General features: G+C 39.0%; 1 protein-coding gene across 2 annotated transcripts in view; it reads left to right on the top strand.

Moving 5' to 3' along the window:
* EIF5B (eukaryotic translation initiation factor 5B) overlaps positions 1-24,064 on the top strand; it is a 74,394-nt gene that overhangs the window by 17,961 nt on the left and 32,369 nt on the right. For both annotated transcript variants that reach the window (XM_061155931.1, XM_061155930.1), the window contains exons 2-6: positions 14,032-14,157; positions 14,259-14,343; positions 15,003-15,678; positions 17,002-17,219; positions 17,620-17,770. In XM_061155931.1, coding sequence (XP_061011914.1) covers positions 14,032-14,157; positions 14,259-14,343; positions 15,003-15,678; positions 17,002-17,219; positions 17,620-17,770 — 1,256 coding nt within the window. The remainder of the gene's footprint in view (positions 1-14,031; positions 14,158-14,258; positions 14,344-15,002; positions 15,679-17,001; positions 17,220-17,619; positions 17,771-24,064) is intronic.

The raw sequence follows: 24,064 nt of genomic DNA, 5'->3' as shown, positions 1-24,064 counted from the left end.
GTCTGTCTATACTTGCATAAAATCTTTTATTTTCAAAAATTCATATAAGTGGAGTCATATATGTATATAACCTTTGGGAATTAGCTTTTTTCCACTCAGTCTGATTTTCTTGAGATCCATCCAAGTTGTTGCATGTATCAGTGAGTGAAGTGAACGTCGCTCAGTCATGTCCAGCTGTTTGCGACTCCATGGACTGTACAGACCATGGAATTCTCCAGGCTAGAATACTAGAGTAAGTAGCCGTTCCCTTCTCCAGGGATCTTCCCAACCCAGGGATCAAAGCCAGGTCTCCTGCGTTGCAGGCCGATTCTTTACCGGCTGAGCCACAAAGGAAGCCCGCATGTATCAGTAGTTCATTCCATTTTGCTGCTGAATAGTATTCCACGGAATGGGGTGAACCACGGTTTATTTAACCATTCACCCATTGAAGGACATACGGGTTATTTCCAGTTTTTGTTTATGCAACAAACATTTGTCTGCAAGTTTCTGCATGAGATGTATTTTTTGTTACTCTGGAATAAATGAGCATGAGTGCAGTTGCTGGATCATATGGTGAGTACGTTTTTAGTTTTACAGGAAAATGACTGTTTTCCAGAGTGGCTGTACCAGTTTGCCTTTCCACCAGCAGTGTGTGAGTGATCCAGGTCCTCTATGTCCTCAACCACTATGGTTATTATCAGTGTTGTTTGGAGAGAGGACATTCTGATGGTGTGTAGTGATAGCACATCGTGGTTTTAGTTTGCATTTCCCAAACAGCTCATGATGTGAAACATCCTTTATTTGTCATCTGTAAATGCTCTTTAGTGAAATATCTTTTCATGCCCTTTGTCCATTTTCTTTGTTTGGATTTTTACTGATGTGTTTGGAAATTTCTTTATATAGTTTAGATACTAATTCCCCTCCCTCCGCCCCGGCCCGGATATGTACTTTGCGAATACTTTCTTCTACTTTGTAGCTTGTTTTTTTACATTCCCTTCATGTGGTCTCTTGCATAGTAGATATTTTAAATTTTGATGAAGTCCAGTTTTTTTTTTTTCCTAAATTGTACTTTCAACTTCATAACTCCATGCTTAGTGCAAAGAACTAATAAGCGAATTCAGTAAGTGGGTGGTTGCAGTATACCAGATCAGCATAAAAAATTCAGTCACATTTTTGTGTATTAGGAATGAGTATGTGGAAACATATACTGTGTGGATAAACATATAAACGCATAAACCTAGACTGTGTGGATCACAACAAACTTGAAAATTCTTAAAGATGGAAATACCAGACCACTTTACCTGCCTCCTGAGAAATTTGTATGCAGGTCAAGAAGCAACAGTTAGAACTGAACATGGGACAACACACTGGTTCCAATTTGGGAAAGGAGTACGTCAAGGCTGTATGTTGTCACCCTGCTTATTTAACTTATATGCAGAGTACATCATGAGACATGCTGGACTGGATGAAGCACAAGCTGGAATCAGGATTGCCAGGAGAAATATCAATAACCCCAGATATGCAGATAACACCACCCTGATGGCAGAAAGTGAAGAACTAAAGAGCCTCTTGATGAAAGTGAAAGAGGAGAGTGAAAAAATTGGCTTAAAACTCAACACTCAAAAAACTAAGATCATGGCATCTGGTCCCATCACTTCATGGCAAATAGATGGGGAAACAGTGGAAACAGTGACAGACTTTATTTTGGGGGGGCTCTAAAATCACTGCAGATGGTGACTGCAGCCATGAAATTAAAAGATGCTTGCTCGTTGGGAGAAAAGCTATGACCAACTTAGACAGCATATTGAAAAGCAGAGACGAAGATGGCGGAGGAATAGGATGGGGAGACCACTTTCTCTCCTACAAATTCATCAAAAGAATAACTGAATGCAGAGCAAACTTCACAAAACAACTTCTGATTGCTAGCTGAGGTCATCAGGCGCCCAGAAAAGCAACCCATTGTCTTCGAAAGGAGGTAGGACAAAATATAAAAGATAATAAGAGAGACAAAAGAGCTAAGGACGGAGATCCGTCCCGGGAAGGGAGTCTTAATAGAGGAAGTTTCCAAACACCAGGAAACCCTCGCACTGGCGGGTCTGGGGGAAGTTTTTGAATCTCGGAGGGCAACCTGACTGGGAGGGGAACAATAAATAAAACCCACAGATTACGTGCCTAAAAGCAACTCCCAGCAGAAAAGTACCCCAGATGCCCGCATCCGCCACCAGCAAGTGGGGGCGGAATGGAGAGGAGCGGGCGGTATTGCTTAGGGTAAGGACCAGGCTGGAGTGCCCTGAGGACAATCGGAGGGAGCTTTTGTGAGTTACCAACTTAAACTGTGGGACAGCAGAAGAGAGAGAGAAAATTAACCGGCCGGCAGTTCCGGCCGTTCGCAGAACAAAGGGACCAAGCAAGTCCAGAGAAGAGCTCGAAGGCTTCGGACCGGCCCAGCCCTGCCTGAGGCTGGAAGCATGGGGGAGGGGAAAGGGGCAGGCTCGGGCCCCGAGGACCGCATCCCCTACTGCATGGCAAACAGGCCTCCAGTTTCTAATCAAAGACCTCCTGAGATTCTGGATGGTTGACATCTGCCGGGAGGGTTGCAGAGAGACACAGGGCGCAGGCACCCGACTAGCGCGGGCGGGGACTGGGGCTGTGGACACAGGGCAGAAAGCGCATGCACCCGACTGGCGCAGGTGGAAACAGAGACTGGGACCGCGGAGGGGAGAAGGCGTACCGCACCCGGGGAGAGTGCACCAGTCAAGCTCCTGGCTGCCTGAGCCGCTCTGGCGGGGAAGGCACAAAAAGCAGGCGCAGCTTTTTGTTCCGTGCTTTAGTGGAACACCCTAGGGCTGGAACCGCGCGCAGCGCAGGGCACGCTCCATATAGAACTGCCGGGAGCCTGAGCAACGTAGACGGGGGAAAGCAGCGCCAGCCCCTCCCCGCAGCGCGACGGAACTAGCAACCTGAATAAGAGTCCAGCGGGCGGAAGTTGGGCACTGAAGAGACCGGCAAACAGAAGGCAGATAAACAAAGGGAACCGCTTCAGAAGGGACCGGTGCAACAGATTAAAATCCCTGTAGATAACACTGACTACACCTGAAGGGGCCTGTAGATATCGAGAACTGTAAGCTGGAACAAGGAGCTATCTGAAACTGAACCGAACCCACACTGACCGCAACAGCTCCAGAGAAATTCCTAGATATATTTTTACTTTTTTTTTTTTCAAGTAAGAAACCTAACCCCCATTACTCCTTAACTTTCATTTTCTAGATTTTTATGATTTTTTTAATTAGGAAAACTTTTCTTTTCCTATTTTTTTTCTTTTTCTCTTCTATTTTCTATTTTTCTTTTTCTCTTATTTCCTTTTAAAGTCCTCTATTACTCCTCTACTACTCCTTAATTTTCATTTTCATTACACTATAACCTTACAAAAAAAAAAGAGAGAAGCCCTATTTTTAAACCAAACTTCATATATATTTCTAAAATTTTTTGTGTGTTTTGGTTTTTGTTTTTAATATAGTATTTTTAATAGTCTAACCTCTACTCTAGACTTTTAATCTTTGTTTTTCAGTATATGATATAAATTGTGGACATTTAAGAATCCAATATTCAGTTCCCATTTTTATTCAGGAGTGTGTTGATTATTCTCTCCCAATCTTGACTCTCCGTTTTCTACCTCAGAACACCTCTATTTCCTCCTTTCTCCTTCTGTTCCCAATCCAATTCTGTGAATCTTTGTGGGCGTCTGGGCTACAGAGAATACTCTGGGAACAGACAACTGCGTAGATCTCTCTCTCTCCTCTTGGGCCCCCCTTTTTCTCCTCCTGCTCATCTCTATCTCCCTCCTCCCTCTCCTCTTCTTCATGTAACTCTGTGAACCTCTCTGGGTGTCCCTAACGGGGGAGAATCTTTTCGCCATTAACCTAGAAGTTTTATTATCAGTGCTGTATAGTTGGAGAAGTCCTGAGACTACTGGAAGAATAAAACTGAAATCCAGAGGCAGGAGACTTAAGCACAAAACCTAAGAACACCAGAAAACTCCTGACTACATGGAACTTGAAGTAATAAGAGACTGTCCAGAAGCCTCCATACCTACACTGAAACCAACCACCAGCCAAGAGCCAATAAGTTTTAGAGCAAGACATACCACGCAGATTCTCCAGCAACGCAGGAACATAGCCCTGAACGTCAACATACAGGCTGCCCAAGGTCACACCTAACACATAGACCCATCTCAAAACTCATTACTGGGCACTCCATTGCACTCCAGAGAGAAGAAATCAAGTTCCACGCACCAGAACACCGATGCAAGCTTCCCTAACCAGGAAACCTTGACAAGCCAATCGTCCAACCCAACCCACTGGGTAAAACCTCCACAATAAAAAGGAACCACAGACCTCCAGAATACAGAAAGCCCACTCCAGACACTGCAATCTAAACAAGATGAAAAGTCAGAGAAATACCCAACAGGTAAAGGAACATGAAAAATGCCCACCAAGTCAAACAAAAGAGGAGGAGACAGGGAATCTACCTGAAAAAGAATTTAGAATAATGATAATAAAAATGATCCAAAATCTTAAAAACAAAATGGAGTTACAGATAAATAGCCTGGAGACAAAGATTGAAAAGATGCAAGAAATGTTTAATAAAAACCTAGAAGAAATAAAAAAGAGTCAATTAAAAATGAATAATGCAGTAAATGAGATCAAAAACACTCTGGAGGGAACCAAGAGTAGAATAACGGAGACAGAAGATAGGATAAGTGAGGTAGAAGATAAAATGGTGGAAATAAATGAAGCAGAGAGGAAAAAAGAATCAAAAGAAATGAGGACAACCTCAGGGACCTCTGGGACAATGTGAAACGCCCCAACATTCGAATCATAGGAGTCCCAGAAGAAGAAGACAAAAAGAAAGGCCATGAGAAAATACTCGAGGAGATAATAGCTGAAAACTTCCCTAAAATGGGGAAGGAAATAGCCACCCAAGTCCAAGAAACCCAAAGAGTCCCAAACAGGATAAACCCAAGGCGAAACACCCCAAGACACATATTAATCAAATTAACAAAGATCAAACACAAAGAACAAATATTAAAAACAGCAAGGGAGAAACAACAAATAACACACAAAGGGATTCCCATAAGGATAACAGCTGATCTATCAATAGAAACCCTCCAGGCCAGAAGGGAATGGCAGGACATACTTAAAGTAATGAAAGAGAATAACCTACAACCTCGATTACTGTACCCAGCAAGGATCTCATTCAGATATGAAGGAGAATTCAAAAGCTTTACAGACAAGCAAAAGCTGAGAGAATTCAGCACCACCAAACCAGCTCTTCAACAAATGCTAAAGGATCTTCTCTAGACAGGAAATGCAGAAAGGTTGTATAAACATGAACCCAAAACAACAAAGTAAGTGGCAACGGGACCACACCTATCAATAATTACCTTAAATGTAAATGGGTTGAATGCCCCAACCAAAAGACAAAGATTGGCTGAATGGATACAAAAGCAAGACCCCTATATATGCTGTCTACAAGAGACCCACCTCAAAACAAGAGACACATACAGACTAAAAGTGAAGGGCTGGAAAAAAGTATTTCACGCAAACGGAGACCAAAAGAAAGCAGGAGTTGGAATACTCATATCAGATAAAATAGACTTTCAAATAAAGGATGTGAAAAGAGGCAAAGAAGGACACTACATAATGATCAAAGGATCAATCCAAGAAGAAGATATAACAATTATATATGCACCCAACATAGGAGCACCGCAATATGTACGGCAAACGCTAACAAGTATGAAAGAGGAAATTAATAGTAACACAGTAATAGTGGGAGGCTTTAATACCCCACTCACAACTATGGATAGATCAACTAAACAGAAAATACAAACCTTAAATGACACAATGGACCAGCTAGACCTAATTGATATCTATAGGACATTTCACCCCAAAACAATCAACTTCACCTTTTTCTCAAGTGCACACGGAACCTTCTCCAGAATAGATCACATCCTGGGCCATAAATCTGGTCTTGGAAAATTAAAAAAAATTGAAATCATTCCAGTCATCTTTTCTGACCACAGTGCAGTAAGATTAGATCTCAATTACAGGAAAAAAATTGTTAAAAATTCAAATATGGAGGCTAAATAACACGCTTCTGAATAACCAACAAATCATAGAAGAAATAAAAAAAATCAAAATATGCATAGAAATAAATGAAAATGAAAACAACCCAAAACCTATGGCACACTGTAAAAGCAGTGCTAAGGGGAAGGTTCATAGCATTACAGGCTTACATCAAGAAACAAGAAAAAAGCCAAATAAATAACCTACCTCTACACCTAAAGGAATTAGAGAAGGAAGAAATGAAGAACCCCAGGGTTAGCAGAAGGAAAGAAATCGTAAAAATTAGGGCAGAAATAAATGCAAAAGAAACTAAAGAGACCATAGCAAAAATCAACAAAGCTAGAAGCTGGTTTTCTGAAAAAATAAACAAAATTGACAAACCATTAGCAAGACTCATTAAGAAACAAAGAAGAACCAAATTAACAAAATTAGAAATGAAAATGGAGAGATCACAACAGACAACACTGAAATACAAAGGATCATAAGAGACTACTACCAGCAGCTCTGTGCCAATAAAATGGATAACTTGGATGAAATGGACAAATTCTTAGAAAAGTATAACTTTCCAAAACTGAACCAGGAAGAAATAGAAGATCTTAACAGACCCATCACAAGCAAGGAAATCGAAACTGTAATCAAAAATCTTCCAGCAAACAAAAGCCCAGGACCAGATGGCTTCACAGCTGAATTCTACCAAAAATTTAGAGAAGAGCTAACACCTATCTTACTCAAACTCTTCCAGAAAATTGCAGAAGAAGGTAAACTTCCAAACTCATTCTATGAGGCCACCATCACCCTAATTCCAAAACCAGACAAAGATGCCACAAAAAAAGAAAACTACAGGCCAATATCACTGATGAACATAGATGCAAAAATCCTTAACAAAACAGAATCCAACAACATATTAAAAAAATCATACACCATGACCAAGTGGGCTTTATCCCAGGAATGCAAGGATTCTTTAATATCTGCAAATCAATGTAATACACCACATTAACAAATTGAAAGATAGAAAACATATGATTGTCTCAATAGATGCAGAGAAAGTCTTTGACAAAATTCAACACTCATTTATGATTAAAACTCTCCAGAAAGCAGGAATATAGTAAAGTTGCAGGATATAAAATTAACACACAGAAATCCCTTGCATTCCTATACACTAACAATGAAAAAACAGAGAAATTAAGGAAACAATACCATTCACCATTGCAACAAAAAGAATAAAATACCTAGGAGTATATCTACCTAAAGAAACAAAAGACCTATACGTAGAAAACTATAAAACACTGATGAAAGAAATCAAAGAGGACACAAACAGATGGAGAAACATACCGTGTTCATGGATTGGAAGAATCAATATTGTCAAAATGGCTATTCTACCCAAAGCTGTCTATAGATTTAATGCAATCCCTATCAAGCTACCAATGGTATTTTTCACAGAACTAGAACAAATAATTTCACAATTTGTATGGAAATACAAAAAACCTCGAATAGCCAAAGTAATCTTGAGAAAGAAGAATGGAACTGGAGGAATCAACCTGCCTGACTTCAGACTCTACTACAAAGCCACAGTCATCAAGACAGTATGGTACTGGCACAAAGACAGAAATATAGATCAATGGAACAGAATAGAAAGCCCAGAGATAAATCCATGAACCTATGGACACCTTATCTTCGACAAAGGAGTCAAGGATATACAATGGAACAAAGACAACCTCTTCAACAAGTGGTGCTGGGAAAACTGGTCAACCACTTGTAAAAGAATGAAACTAGAACACTTTCTAACACCATACACAAAAATAAACTCAAAATGGATTAAAGATCTAAATGTAAGACCAGAAACTATAAAACTCCTAGAGGAGAACATAGGCAAAACACTCTCTGACATAAATCACAGCAGGATCCTCTATGATCCACCTCCCAGAATATTGGAAATAAAAGCAAAAATAAAGAAATGGGACATATTGAAACTTAAAAGCTTTTGCACAACAAAGGAAACTATAAGCAAGGTGAAAAGACAGCCCTCAGATTGGGAGAAAATAATAGCAAATGAAGCAACAGACAAAGGATTAATCTCAAAAATATACAAGCATCTCCTGCAGCTCAATTCCAGAAAAATAAATGACCCAATCAAAAAATAGGCCAATGAACTAAACAGACATTTCTCCAAAGAAGACATACAGATGGCTAACAAACACATGAAAAGATGCTCAACATCACTCATTATCAGAGAAATGCAAATCAAAACCACAATGAGGTACCATTACACACCAGTCAGGATGGCTGCTATCCAAAAGTCTACAAGCAATAAATGCTGGAGAGGGTGTGGAGAAAAGGGAACCCTCTTACACTGTTGGTGGGAATGCAAACTAGTACAGCCACTATGGAAAACTGTGTGGAGATTTCTTAAAAAACTGGAAATAGAACTGCCTTATGACCCAGCAATCCCACTCCTGGGCATACACACCGAGGAAACCAGATCTCAAAGAGACACGTGCACCCCAATGTTCATCGCAGCACTGTTTATAATAGCCAGGACATGGAAGCAACCTAGATGCCCATCAGCAGAAGAATGGATAAGGAAGCTGTGGTACATATACACCATGGAATATTACTCAGCCGTTAAAAAGAATTCATTTGAATCAGTTCTAATAAGATGGATGAAACTGGAGCCCATTATACAGAGTGAAGTAAGCCAGAAATATAAAGAACATTACAGCATACTAACACATATATATGGAATTTAGAAAGATGGTAATGATAACCCTATATGCAAAACAGAAAAAGAGACACAGATGTACAGAACAGACTTTTGGACTCTGTGGGAGAAGGCGAGGGTGGGATGTTTTGAAAGAGCAGCATGTATATTATCTATAGTGAAACAGATCACCAGCCCAGGTGGGATGCATGAGACAAGTGCTCGGGCCTGGTGCACTGGGAAGACCCAGAGGAATCGGGTGGAGAGGGAGGTGGGAGGGGGAATCGGGATGGGGAACACATGTAACTCCATGGCTGATTCATGTCAATGTATGACAAAACCCACTGAAATGTTGTGAAGTAATTAGCCTCCAAGTAATAAAAATAAATGAAAAAAAAAAAAGCAGAGACATTACTTTGCCGACAATGGTCCGTCTAGTCAAAGTTATGGTTTTTCCAGTAGTCATGTATGGATGTGAGAGTTGGACTACAAAGAAAGCTGAGTGGTGAAGAATTGATGCTTTTTAACTGTGGTGTTGGAGAAGACTCTTGAGAGTCCCTTGGACTGCAAGGAGATCCAACTAGTCAATCCTAAAGGAAATCAGTCCTGAATATTCATTGGAAAGACTGATGCTGAAGCTGAAACTCAAATACTTTGGCCACCTGATGTGACGAACTGACTCATTTGAAAAGACCCTGATGCTGGGAAAGATTGAAGGCAGGAGAAGAAGGGGATGACAGAGGATGAGATGGTTGGGTGGCATCACTGGTTTGATGGACAAGAGTTTGAGCAAGCTCTGGGAGTTGGTGATGGAAAAGGTAGTCCTGGAGTGCTGCAGTTCATGGGGTTGTAAAATGTCAGACACGACTGAGTGACTGAACTGAACTGATGTGGAAACAAAAATACCAGTTCAGATTACTTTAAAAATGAAATACATACACTGATGAAAAAAATCAAAGAAGATTTAAATAAATTGAGAAATACTGTGTTCACAGATTGGAAAACTGAACATAGTAAAGATGTCAGTTTTTTTAAATTCATGTACAGTGTATGCAGTTGCTATTAAAATTACAGCAAGAATATTCTAAAATTTATTTGAAAAGTCAAAGGAATTAAGAATAGAGAGAGCTATTCTGATAATGAAGGGAATCATTCCATTTCATTTCAAGATTTATAGCTACATTAATCATGACAGTTTAGTAGTGTCAGAGGGAAGGACACATCAGTCAATAGAGCAGAATAGAGGGCTTAGAAATAGCCCCATCCGAGCACAGCCGAGTGGTTTCTGACAAAGGTGCAAAGGCAATTCCATGTTGAATGGATAGTTGAAATGTTGCTGGAGCTGTTGGCTACCCAAAGGCAAAAAATCAATTAAACATTGAAATACCCAATGTTTGGAACACAACACAGTTAAAAATCTTCAGGACCTAGGAGTTGGTGAAAAGTTCCTTTTCATGACATCAAAAGCATAAAGAACAAACTTGATAAATGGTACCTCATGAAAATTCAAAATTTTTGCTCTGGTTCAAAACCCTGTTAAGTGGATGGAAAGACAAGCTACAAATTGGAAGAAAGTATATACAAACCATATGTAAAAGAGTTCTGAAAACTCAACATTAAAAGAAAATCATTACAACTAGAAAATGGGTAAAAGAAATGACATTTCACTGAATGTGTGTGAATGGCAAATACATGAAAAAATGTTTAACTTCTCTAGCCTTCAAGGAATTGAATAGGAAGACTTTATCACCACACATCTACTAGAGCAACTTAAAGGAAGAGTAGCTATAATACTAAATAATAGGCTGGCGTGTGGGAGAAAATGTATATCTCTGTGGAGATAGTGTGGATATTGGTGTATGTATGGAGATACATCAATATTGTTGGTGTGAATATTAAATGGGAAACCACTTCAGAAAGTGGTTCAGCTGTTTCTTGAATTGCACATGCAATATTGTTAATAGCTTCAGTATTTTAAGGCCATTCAGTTGTAACATTTTTTCTGTCTTGACAGAGGAGTGTGGCCTCTGAAAACAGTGCCTTGATTGAGTACCATGGAAAATTGCCTTTTATTTCTGGAATTTTGCAGTAAGTTTGGAATAAAAGATTAGGAGCTATAGGGGAAATATTGGTAGGAATATTGGTAGGAAGCTTTAATAAAGGAAAAAGTGCTCTGCGGAAAGATATACCTACGGAAAAATACTCTTACAGATTCCTTAAAGATTTTAAAGTGTTCATTATCAGCATGACTGGATTTTAGATTTGACTCTTAGTTCATTAAAATCTTCAAGCTGTAATGTGTATGGACAGGTAGAAAAGTAGGACTGAAATGTAGACCGTATATAGAGTATGATTTAAAGTTTCAAGTTAGATCACTGGCACTAACGTCACTTTCATGTCTTGTAATAGGATTGACATTTTAGGACATTCTTTTGAATCAAGGGCAGGAAGTTCTGTATACATTGAAAGAATGCTTTAAAAACCACAGTAATGAAGACTGTTAAGCATTGCTATATCATTGATATATTTTGTAGTTGTATTTGGATTTCTCAGATACTTTTCAGAAACTTGATTACTGAATTTCCCATTTTCTAGGAAGTCACTACAGTTTTGGTGTCAGATTTGGGCTTGAGTTCCTGGTGTGTGAGTTTCTAGCAGGATGCTTTTTATAAACTGTCTGTCATCGTGAAGCTTAATTGAATAGAGTTGTTAAGGAGTATTAAATGGCATAACAAATAGTGTGTCTGGTGACTGGGTCAGCGCAGTGCCTGAGACACAGAAAGCACTAAGAAGCCGTTAATTTCTCTTCCTACCCAGGAGCAGCTTTTCAGACTCAGTGGCATACAGATGTAGTTCTGTGTTTTGTTATTCTAGAGCTATTTGTTAATGAATATTGTGGCAGTATAGCCAACCATAAGCTGCTTTGATTAGATGAGTGAGGGCTGACAGTTGTGGAGGTGAGGTGCCAAGTTACAGCATTAATCGCCTTCACCTTCCCTTCTCACCCTGTCAAACTTCTGTTTTGTGAAATGTTGGCAGGGCTGCCTTTGGAGATAGTGCTGCTTGATCTCAAGCTGGGCCAGATGGCTGATGCTGGGCCAGGCTTAGGTTCCTGTTACCTGATGAGACCTGAGATTTGTCCTTGATTCTTCCCTTCCCCTTTTTGTATACATTCAGTTGGTCACTGTGTTGCTGATTGATCCCCAAGTATTTACCTGACTCATATGTCTTCATCATGCCTGCCATTGCTGCATGTCAGGAGTTTGTCATCCCAATTAACTGTAAAAGCTTCCTACCTTCTCTTGCTTCTTAACTAGTTGGGATTCTGCCCTGTAATTTATACCAGAGGCAGCTTTCTAAAATGCGAATTTGATTATGGCAGCAGGGTTAAGACCTTCAACTTCAGAATCAGAGCTTCCTGGGTTCAAATCCCATCTCTGCCTTGTCTAATTCTGGACAAGTTCTCTGTGCTTCAATTTCTTCATTTACTAAAAAAGGAAAAACAATTCAAATCTGACTTGCAGTCACCTGGAAAGATAGCTAAATGTACACTGCCTGGCTCCCACCCTAAATTCTGGTTCCCTTGAGAAATTAATAGCCTGTAAAAAGCTTCTCAGTTGATTCAGATGCCCTTTTTTGAGTCCTCCTGAGGCCCTGTGCATGGTATCACCCTTAGGCTTTTGTGCTCATTGTGTCTGATACATGAGCCTCCTTTGCCTGGTTAACTTCTTTTTTCCTTCCGAAACTCGGGTCAGAGTTTCCCTCAGCTGGGAAGTGTCTGACTTTCTCTTTCTTGATTTGGTGCTTTGGAAAGTCACCTCCAGTACAGTGGTTTTGTATTCTATGTGAAGTCACTCAGTCGTCTCCGACTCTTTGAGATCCCATAGACTGTAGCCTACCAGGCTCCTCCGTCCATGGGATTTTCCAGGCAAGAATACTGGAATGGTTTGCCATTTCCTTCTCCCTAATCTCCCTCAAATACACTGTGTAAAATATAGGACCAAAGAGAACACATTCAATTCTAATGTGTCACTTAAAGGCATTAAATTATTTTGTGGCATTTAGCATTTTGCAGTTCCTGATTTACTCATTTTCTCTCTCTCTGTCTCTCCTTGAAGCTTCTTGAGTATAAATTCTGTGTCCTCAGTGTCTTATTACATAATCTTAAAATTTGTTGTTGTTTAGTTGCTAAGTTGTGCTTGACTCTTTTGTGATCTCATGGACTGTAGCTCACCAGGCTCCTTCTTTCCATGGGATTTCCTAGACTAGAATACTGGAGTGAGTTGTCATTTCCTTCTCCAGATCTTAAAATTACATATTTCATATTAGGAATTGTTTTTGTTGAAGTGAAACACCTTTGCAACGAGGCACCTACCAGTGGAGGCCATGTTGCATGAGGCCCTTGTTTTCTTATTGCATCATTATTTGAATTCATACACCTTTTCTACTTGTGTGTTTCAAACTGACCTCCTTTGTTTCCTGTAGGTTTTAATTGAATTTAGTTTGTTTTGCTCTAAATAAAATAATATTGGCAGATGAAGATGTTGGGGGATGGAACCAGAAACGAAACCAGGAATGTAAAAGACTGTGAGCAGGTTTGGTTCTGGATTTGGGGGCTGTTTTATGTGTTTTATTTACTCAGTCATTCCTATTTAGATTTGGATGTGTGGTCATGAGTTGCTGAAAGTACTCAAACTTTTTGCATCTTTGTTTCCCCTCAGTGAAACTTCCTTTCAACTCTAAAAATTTCTACTTTTCCAAATAAAGCTACAAAGATTTCCAAATATTTAGGTTTTACTGATAATCAAATAATAGTATTTTTCTCTTTTAAGTTCTTTTCATTTTATAAATAACTCCATTCAGATATTCACACACACAAAAGAAACTTTGGTGTCAGCAAAAGTGAGTTTTCTTTTCTTCTTTAGGGTTACTTGAATACAAGCATGACTTTCCTTTTCTTGATTACCTAGATTTTCTCCCTGGAGCTCCTCATTACAACTCTTTCTGGGTTTGAGTGTAACTCAGACTTCATTGAAGATGCAGAGAGTCTGAATAAATACAACCCAAGTGTTGTCATGAAAGAACTTGTCAAGTGAATTTTTTTTCACTGGGCTGCCAATGCATGAAAAATGCTAAAATGAAAAGAAAAAATGTTTTCTGTAAGTGAATATGGTAGATTTATTATTTTGGTCTTGAGTAACACTTGGGTCTCCTTTGCTTTCATTTAAGTGCCAAGGATGATATTGATCTTGATGCCTTGGCTGCAGAAATAGAAGGAGCTGGTGCTGCCAAGGAGCAAGAACCTCAAAAGGCAAAGGGGAAAAAGAAAAAGGAGAAAAAAAGACAAGACTTTGAGTAAGTAGATTTTAAATATATTTGATTTTTCTTAGCTTTGGTGCTAAATTTACTTATTAAACTGAGTCAGTGTCTCAAACTGTATTTTAACCCATTTCCAGTGAAGATGATATCCTGAAAGAACTGGAAGAATTGTCTTGGGAAGCTCAAGGCATCAAAGCTGACAGAGAACCTGCTGCGGTAAAGGTGAATACAGATCACTGTTACTTGTTCATGCTTCTTCCTAGCTCCATTTTTAGGGACTGCCTTTGGAAATTTGTGAGCAATATATGTATGTTGGTTAGAAGTTTCTAGCTGATGCCAAAGGGGGAAAACAGTTTTTAGGAAAGCAATAATGAATTTTGAAGTCTTTCACAGATATAAAGATGTTTTATTTCGGAATCTAAAGCTGTTTCACTTTATATTGCCAGTTTATAAAATTGGTACATTTGGAAATGCAACATTTCACAACACTACCTCCATATTCTATATTATTTCCTTTCCATCCTTTGAAATTGGATAAGCCTCAGAGTAATGAGAGAGGGGTAGATACTTTTTCTTTCAATTTTCCCCCTTAGGTTTTTTTAATGCCATGTGAAGAAGGTAGTGAGGTGGACTGTGATTAGTGTCTACTTCAGAGCACCTGAGTTCCAAAACTTACAGTGACTGTGAGATGTGCTTGAGTCCTAGGCCAGCTTCTGGTACTTGCTTGAGTTTTATATTCTTATGAAAGAACCATATTTTAAAATTCTTTTGATAGTTTTTTCCATGTGTACTTAATGAAGTACATGACTTTGAACAGCTTCAGTTATTAAAAAAAATAAAATATAATGCTGTTAATATTTCTAACAGTGGACATGTTTTAGCCAACAGAAAATAATGAAGATGAACCCATCTCAAAACAAGATAAGAAAAAGAAAGGACAGAAAGGCAAAAAACAGAGTTTTGAAGATAATGATAGTGAAGAATTGGAAGAAAAAGATTTAAAATCAAAAAAGACTGCAAAACCCAAAGTGGAAATGTACTCTGGGAGTGATGATGATGATGATTTTAATAAACTCTCCAAAAAAGCAAAGGGGAAAGCTCAGAAATCAAATAAGAAGCGTGATGCATCAGAAGAGGATGAGGATAACAGTAAAAGAATTAAAGAGCGTATGAGAGCACATTCTTCTGGTGAAAGTGGTGATGAATCGGATGAATTTTTGCAATCCAGGAAAGGACAGAAAAAGAATCAGAAAAACAAGCCAGGTCCTACTGTCGAGAGCGGGAATGAAGATGATGACTCCTCCTTCAAAATTAAGACAGTGGCTCAAAAGAAGGCAGAGAAGAAAGAGCGTGAGAGAAAAAAACGTGATGAAGAAAAGGCAAAACTGCGGAAGCTGAAAGAAAAAGAAGAGCTGGAGTCTGGTAAAAAGGATCAGGGTAAACCAAAAGAATTTCAGAGGAAACTTGAGGAGGAACCTGTGAAATCCAAAGTGACACTTGACTCTGGAGCAGCTCCTGCCTCTGAAGAGAAAGGAGAGGGTCCCACAGGCGCAGAAGGTTGGTAATAATACTGACGGAAGGGTCAGAGGCTTGGATTCATAGTTAGTTCCTTTATTTGCTGTGCTGGGTTTTTGTTGCTATGCACAGGCTTTCTGTAGTTGCAGTGAGCGGGGGATACTCCCTTATTTGTGGTGCATGGGCTTCTCATTGTGGAGGTTTCTCGTTGCAGAGCTCAGGAGGTTCTAGGAGCTTGGTTGGGCTCAGTGGTTGTGGAGCATGGACGTAGTTGCCTCGCAGCGTGTGGGACCTTCCTGGGCCAGGGATTGAACCCTGTCCCCTGCATTGGCAGGAGGATTCCTAAACACTGGACCACTGGGGAAGTTTCCAGTTAATCTGAATTTTGATTGTTATGCTCCAAAGTCATTTTGTTATTTATCTTTGGTTATAAGGGTACTGAGTTGTAAGATGCATTAAAAAAAATTAGTCTGAGTACTCTTTTTAAATTGATTTTTGTTGTTAAACATGTATACAGTATAAAATATCTTTCAAATGAGTTGTACACAAAGTAGGATTTTCGTGGAATTTTACTTTGGAAAACAACTTTTTGCTGCTGATGAAGACTGGAAGTTGCTTAATGAAAAATTTATTGTTCCTTTTGATAACTCAGTGTGAGATGATACCTGAATTCTCTCCTGTTATTAAAAACCTAATTCAGGTTTTCAAATGAAAATGAAATGAAAAAACAATATACTAAAATTAGTTAACGTCTTTTAAGCAATAGTGAGCCATGTTTTTGTACTGGAACCAATTAACAAAAAAAAGCTATCTAGCTAAACTTCCCCCTCTTATTCAGAATGAAAACAAAGAGCAAATGATTTACATAATTTTTCTTTTAGACTGGAAAACTTTTGATGGGAAGATTGGCATAGCTTTTTAACCTCTCAAATTCTTATTGTCTGGGCATCTTTGAGGAGAACCATCATGAATGTAGCTTCAGAAGCTTTAATTCTTTAGTATAATGCTGTAGAGTTCTTGGAACATATTTGTATTTTTGTGTTTTATCCTAATATCTGTCCCCTTAAGGTAGACTTCTTATCTCCATCCTACAGAAGCATTAGGTACGGTGTATCTTCTCCCTTCTGACAGCATCCTGTGTCTTCTTGAATCCGTTAGGATAACTCAGAGTAACACCAACATCATAGGCTTCTAAGGAAGCCAGCTGGGTTGTTCTGAGCTACTGGCTACTCCCAAGTGCTCAGGAGGCCTTGATGCCTAAAGACCTTAGTCTGCTGCTGGCCCATTGCAGTCCCTGGATTCTAGGGTTTGCTCACCACTGTTGTAGGAAATGACTTAAAAATACTCTGCCTCTTTTTTTTGTAGATGACAATGAAGGAGACAAAAAGAAAAAAGATAAGAAGAAAAAGAAAGGAGAAAAGGAAGAAAAGGAGAAAGAAAAGAAGAAAGGGCCTAGCAAAGCCACAGTGAAGGCCATGCAGGAAGCCCTGGCTAAGCTTAAGGAAGAGGAGGAGAGACAGAAGAGGGAGGAGGAGGAGCGCATAAAACGGCTGGAAGAGTTGGAAGCCAAGCGTAAAGAAGAGGTGTGTTTTTGTGAAGCTGCTGACATTGACACTGTGTCACTTAAATCCTCTTCTCATGACACATCTCTAGCATTCTAATTGTAAAACTTTCTTAGTTGCATGGTAGTTCAGTTACATTATTGTTCAGATATAGATAATAAGATCAGTACAGAAAATCCTGCCTTACTTCCTTGGGTACAGACAGGAGTTGCTTTTGCATCATTACCAACACATAGTCTACCCTCACGTGATACTAATTATGCTCATTATGTACAACATTTAAAATACTTTCATTTGGAAGTTCCTACCATAATACTCTGCATGTATCTCAAGAGCTTTGTTAGAAATTTGGCATGTTTGCTTTTAAATTTTGTAATTTGTTAAGCCAATACAGTTTTGTCTGCTACGTTTTCTTTTATAGGAAAGATTGGAACAAGAAAAAAGAGAAAGGAAAAAGCAAAAAGAAAAGGAAAGGAAAGAACGCTTGAAAAAAGAGGGGAAACTTTTAACTAAATCCCAGAGAGAAGCCAGAGCCAGAGCCGAAGCTACCCTTAAACTTCTACAAGCTCAGGGTAGGTTGTGTTCTTAATTAACTGAACAGTCCAGAGAGTTCTCTCAAGCAGTTATCTCTGTAGTGGTCAAAAGGAGAATTGAATTGAGACAGAAGAATGTCTGTGAAAAGGCTGTGAAAAAGTCCAGTAGTGTAAGTAGGTGAGATAATTTCATTATTTCAGGAGATGAACTCTATGCTGTGATAAGTTTGCATGTAAGTGATAGTATTTCCGTAAATGAAAGTACAGAATAGTGAAACGAGTCCCCATGTATGCATCACTGTTTTAACACTTAACCATTCTTGTTTTGTTCCCCTCCCTCACCCAACCCCAGAGTATTTTAAGGTGAATTCCAGAAGTCAGTATTATTCTACTCACAGTTTACTTTAGTATGTGTCTCTAACAGATCAAGGAGATTTTCCTTTTTAACATAGTATAGTGTGTATTATTATATTTAACAAAGTTCCTTGATTTCTTGATTTTGTCCATGTCTGTTTGTTTTTTTTTTTTACTTGTCTCCAAAACATCGTTTATAATTGATTTGTTCAAATCAGGATCCAGATTAGATTCAAGTATTGCATTTGGTTGGCATGTCTCTCATTGATACTACTTCCACCCTCTGTTTTTGGCATGGATTGATTTATTTGTTCAAGATACTGGATTTTTTTTCTAGAATTTTCCCTGTTCTGAATTTATCTAATTGCATTCTGCTGGTGTTGGCTAATTTATTTCTCTATACCTTATAATTTTTTAGATCTAGTAGTTTGGCTGCTACTTAGCAGTGCTGTGTGGCACCGAGTGCCTCATGTGAGTAGGCGTATGATCTGGTTGTCTTGCTTCTAATGATGTCAGGATTGATCATTGAGTTTAACCTTTGGTAGCCTTGTCCATTACAGAAGTACTTCATTGACTTTTCATCTAATAATGTAAATTCCAATTGGTGATCATTGCCTATGTCTTGTATTTCATTAGGAATTGCAGAATTGTGATAGGAAAATCAGGAAATATGCTTAATTCTTTCCCTTTCTTTACTGACTTACAAAATAATAATTTGCAGTCCCCACAACCTCCAAAGCTAACCAATGAGTTTAATTTTGTTTTGGATGTAGAACACTTCATCTTAATGGAATTTTATGTATTTGATATGTTTTCATCTCCTGAAGTTATTTACATTTTGGATATTCTAATTAGATGCTATCTTTGGCTCGGAGGAGGTCAGTCAGGTTGGTCCCTGTGACTTTTTCATTTGACTACAGTGTTCTTGGGCCCTTCCTTGCTTCTTGACACCACGAGATATCTCAAGTTCACCTTGTAGATGTTCTTCTCTAGACCTTAAAATCAACGGTTTACCCAAGGAACTTGGTTCCTTTTAGTTTAGATTCTATAATATGAACATTTCATTAATTGTGCCTTTGACAGGTAAGATGATTTAAAACAGTGTCTTTGCTCCATTGAGAAGAATGTTTTGGGATTTCTCTTTATGTCCTGCATTCCACAGCTTTTATATTATAGTAATTTTGGTGCTTATGCTATAATTAAAATAATAGCTACCATTTATTAATGTATTTAGTATATAACTGATGCCATTTTTGACATTATTTCTTCATAAAAGTCTTCATTTCCATCATATAGATGAAAAAATGGAGACTCAGGAAACTTGAACAGCTTGCCGGAGGTCCTGGAGCTGAGGTTTAACTTATCTGTGGGACTTCCTCTGTGCTATGTTCAGGTGGAAGCAGTAAATTTGGAGAAGCACAGGACTGAGATCTCAGAAAGTTTTATTTTTAACTGGTGATAGAGCTTTTTAAAACATGAAACTAAAGAACAGATTCGAGTACAACTAGCAAATCCAAATATTGGACTTAACCGATGGCTGTCTAACAGACTGGAAGACAAACTTCTCATGGAGAAGTTGGGATGGGGCCATGCAAAGAGTAGTATGCCAGTCTCGGAAATGCTATTTTATGGAGTAGTTTGACTTGTGTCTATAAGATGAAAATTAAAATTATGAACTTGGCATCTGTCTTCAGGACAGGCTTGGAAGAGGTGGTGTCTCGTGTGGCATCTCTAGCCTCAGTCTCCTTCTTTATTCTTCATAATGTTGCCCAGTGTTTGCCTTTGTACGGGCTCTGTATGGTCTGTTAATAAAAAAAAACCCAAACTTCCTAGCCTGGGATTAAAGGTCCTCTACAAGTCTGCTCATTGAGTCACTTCAAGGAAGAATTACTACATGTTATGTCTGACCATATCTTTTGAAGCCACCTTGTTAGATAAATATTATTTACTATCTTCATTACTTAGAATAATATATATAAACTTATTCATGGAGCTCAAAAATGTGTTCTAAGAGAGTATATCTGCAGTTATTTTCAGATAATGACCTTGAATTGTGTAGCAGGTTACCTTTTTGGTCTGTTCCATAGCCTTTAGCCTCTAACTACTGAGCGTATAGCAAGTACACATTCCTTAAAAGACACAAACTACCAAAACTCAAATACATAACCTAGATAGTCCTATATCTATTTAAAAACATACTGATACCTATTTACATTTTAGCTTAGCTAAAAATTTCCAATAAAGAAGACTTTATGCCTCTATGATTTCACTTGGGAATTCTAACAAATATTTAGGTAAGAAATATTGCCAGTTAGGAACATTATCTTCTAGAATCACCCAACTCATGAGGACAGCATTATCCTTATGTCATAGTAAGACTGGAGAAGGCGATGGCACCCCACTCCAGTACTCTTGTCTGGAAAGTCCCATGGACGGAGGAGCCTGGGAGGCTGCAGTCCATGGGGTTGCTACGAGTCTGAAAACAGCTGAGCGACTTCACTTTCACGCATTGGAGAAGGAAATGGCAACCCACTCCAGTATTCTTGCCTGGAGAATCGCAGGGACGGCAGAGCCTGGTGGGCTGCCGTCTATGGGGTCGCACAGAGTCAGACACGACTGAAGCGACTTAGCAGCAGCAGCAGGAGCATAGTGAGACAAAGGCATTACAAGAAGGGAAATTGTAGATCAATATCCCTCAACAGAGATGCGGATTTCTCAGCAGAGTATTAGCAGTGTGATTCCAGCAATGCAGTTGCCCCTTGTGCAATCTAGGAGTCAGAGGCAGCTCTCCATGCAGTCACCAGTGTGTGGACATTTATAGTTGGCCCTCTGTATCCACGGTCTGTATCCACATACTGAACCAGCAGTGGATCTTGTAGTACTGTAGTATTTAGTGAAAAAAATGTGAGTCCAAGTATCCATGTAGTTCAAACCTGTGTTATTCAAGGGTCGACTATATAAATATATGTTGCATATATTTATGTATATATTTAGGGACAGTTTGTCATGACCAAGGATTTTATCCTGGTAGTGCAGGGGTGTTCAGTATTTAAAAATCAAGAAATAGTTCACCTTATTAATAGACTAAAGAAAATCTACATGATTGTCTCAATATACAGAAGTATCATTTCACAAAATTCAGTATTCATATATAATAAGAATCCACAAACTGGGGATAGAAGGGAACTTCCTTCCCTGATATAAGACATTTACAAAAAATATGCAATTACACTTACTTTTAAATGACTGAAAACTAATAAACTCTAATATTGTGATTAAGGCAAAGGATATGCACTCTCATCACAGTCATTCCATATTGGTCTGGAATGTCGTGATTCAGGCAATTAGGCAAAAAATAAGGCCTGCAGATTGGAAAGAAACAAACTGTCTATTCATAGATGCCAGTTGTCTACGTAGAAAATTCCATGCAGTCTATCCCCCACAAAATCCTATAGTTAGTAAGTGAGGTTAAGAAGATTATAGATAGGCCAGTATGCAAATATCAACTGTATTTCTGTATGCTAGCAATTAACATATAAATACTAATAGTATAAAATAACAGTGCTATTTGTAGTAGCGCTCACCCATAAAAGAAATTGAAATACTTGGTTAAAATTCTAGTATTTGTGGAATCTATATGCTGAAACCTGTAGAACACTGATGAAAATAATCAAGGCCTGTGTAAATAGAGAGATGTTGCTTTCGCAGAGCCAAAGGTATGATATTGTTAGGATACCAGTTCTCTCAAACTGATTCATAGATTCAGTGCAATCTTAGTCAGAATTATAGCAGAATATTCTGTGGATATCTGTCAGCTGTTTCTAAAATGTATGTGAAAAGATAAAGGAATTAGAATGACTGAAGTATTTTTGAAGGAACCTTGGAGGACTCGCAGCATCCGCTTTCAAGACTGACTGTAAAACTACAACAATCACAGTGTGATGCTGGTTAAAGGGTAAACAAATCGGTCAGTAGGACAGAACAGAATAGTCTGTCTGGTCAGGTTTTCTTTGTGTCATCAGTTCCGTTCAGTTCAGTCACTCAGTCGTGTCTGACTATTTGCGACCCCATGGACCACAGCACGCCAGGCCTCCCTGTCCATCACCAACTCCCAGAGTTTACTCAAACTCATGTCCATTGAGTTGGTGATGCCATCCAACCACCTCATCCTGTCTTCCCTTTCTCCCACCTTCAATCTTTCCCAGCATCAGGTCTTTTCAAATGAGTCAGTTCTTTGCATCAGGTGGCCAAAGTATTGGAGTTTCAGCTTTAGCATCAGTCCTTCCAGTGAATATTCAGAACTGATTTCCTTTAGGATGCACTGGTTGGATGTCCTTGCATTCCAACGGACTCTCAAGAGTCTTCTACAACACCACAGTTCAAAAGCATCAATTCTTCGGTGCTCAGCTTCTGTATAGTCCAACTCTCACATCCATACGTGACCACTGGAAGAACCATAACTTTGACTAGATGGACCTTTGTTGGCAAAGTAGTGTCTGCTTTTTAATATGCTGTCTAGGTTGGTCATAACTTTTCTTCCAAGGAGCAAGCATCTTTTCATATCATGGCTGCAGTCACCATCTGCAGTGATTTTGGAGCCCCCAAAAATAAAGTCTGTCCCTGTTTCCACTGTTTCCCCATCTATTTGCCATGAAGTGATGGGACCGGATGCCATGATCTTAGTTTTCTGAATGTTGAGCTTTAAGCCAACTTTTTCACTCTCCTCTTTCACTTTCATCTGGAGGCTCTTTAGTTCTTTGCTTTCTGCCATAAGGGTGGTGTCATCTGCATATCTGAGGTTATTGCTGTTTCTCCCAGCAATCTTGATTCCAGCTTGTGCTTCTTCCAGCCCCGCATTTCTCATGATGTACTCTGCATAGAAGTTAAATAAGCAGGGTGACAATATACAGCCTTGGTTTACTCCTTTTCCTATTTGGAACCAGTCTGTTGTTCCATGTCCAGTTCTAAGTGTTGCTTCCTGACCTGCATACAGATTTCTCAAGAGACAGGTCAGGTGATCTGGTAGTCCCATCTCTAAGAATTTTCCATAGTTTCTGGTGATCCACACAGTCAAAGGCTTTGACGTAGTTAATAAAGCAGAAATAGATGTTTTTCTGGAATTCTCTTGCTTTTTCGATGATCCAGCAGATGTTGGCAATTTGATCTCTGGTTCCTCTGCCTTTTCTAAATCCAGCTTGAACATCTGGAAGTTCATAGTTCACGTATTGCTGAAGCCTGGCTTGGAGAATTTCGAGCATTACTTTACTAGCAGGTGAGATGAAATGCAATTGTGCAGTAGTTTCAGCATTCTTTGGCATTGTCTTTCTTTGGGGTTAGAATGAAAACTGACCTTTTGCAGTCCTGTGGCCACTGCCGAGTTTTCCAAATTTGCTGGCATATTGAGTGCAACACTTTCACAGCATCATCTTTTAGGATTTGAAATAGCTCAGCTGGAATTCCATCACCTCCACTAGCTTTGTTTGTAGTGATGCTTTCTAAGGCCCACTTGGCTTCACATTCCAGGATTTCTGGCTCTAGGTGAGTGATCACACCATCATGATTATCTGGGTCATGGAGATCTTTTTTGTACAGTTCTTCTGTGTATTCTTGCCACCTCTTCTTAATATTGTCTGCTTCTGTTAGGTCCATATCATTTCTGTCCTTTATTGTGCCCACCTTTGCATGAAATGTTCCCTTGTATCTCTAATTTTCTTGAAGAGATCTCTAGTCTTTCCCAGTCTATTGTTTTCCTCTGTTTCTTTGCACTGATCACTGAGGAAGGCTTTTTTTATCTCTCCTTGCTATTCTTTGGAACTCTGCATTCAAATGGGCATATCTTTCCTTTTTTTCCTTTGCTTTTCGCTTCTCTTCTTTTCACAGCTATTTGTAAGGCCTCCTCAGACAGTCATTTTGCTGTTTTGCATTTCTTTGTGTCATAGGAAAAGATGATTCAGTAGATAAAATACAGTGTTTGCTACA

Source organism: Dama dama, chromosome 11 (genome assembly GCF_033118175.1).
Source record: "Dama dama isolate Ldn47 chromosome 11, ASM3311817v1, whole genome shotgun sequence".
Classification (NCBI taxonomy): domain Eukaryota; kingdom Metazoa; phylum Chordata; class Mammalia; order Artiodactyla; family Cervidae; genus Dama; species Dama dama.
The sequence above is the reverse complement of the archived record's forward strand: the minus strand, read 5'-3'. Positions and strand labels throughout refer to the sequence as shown.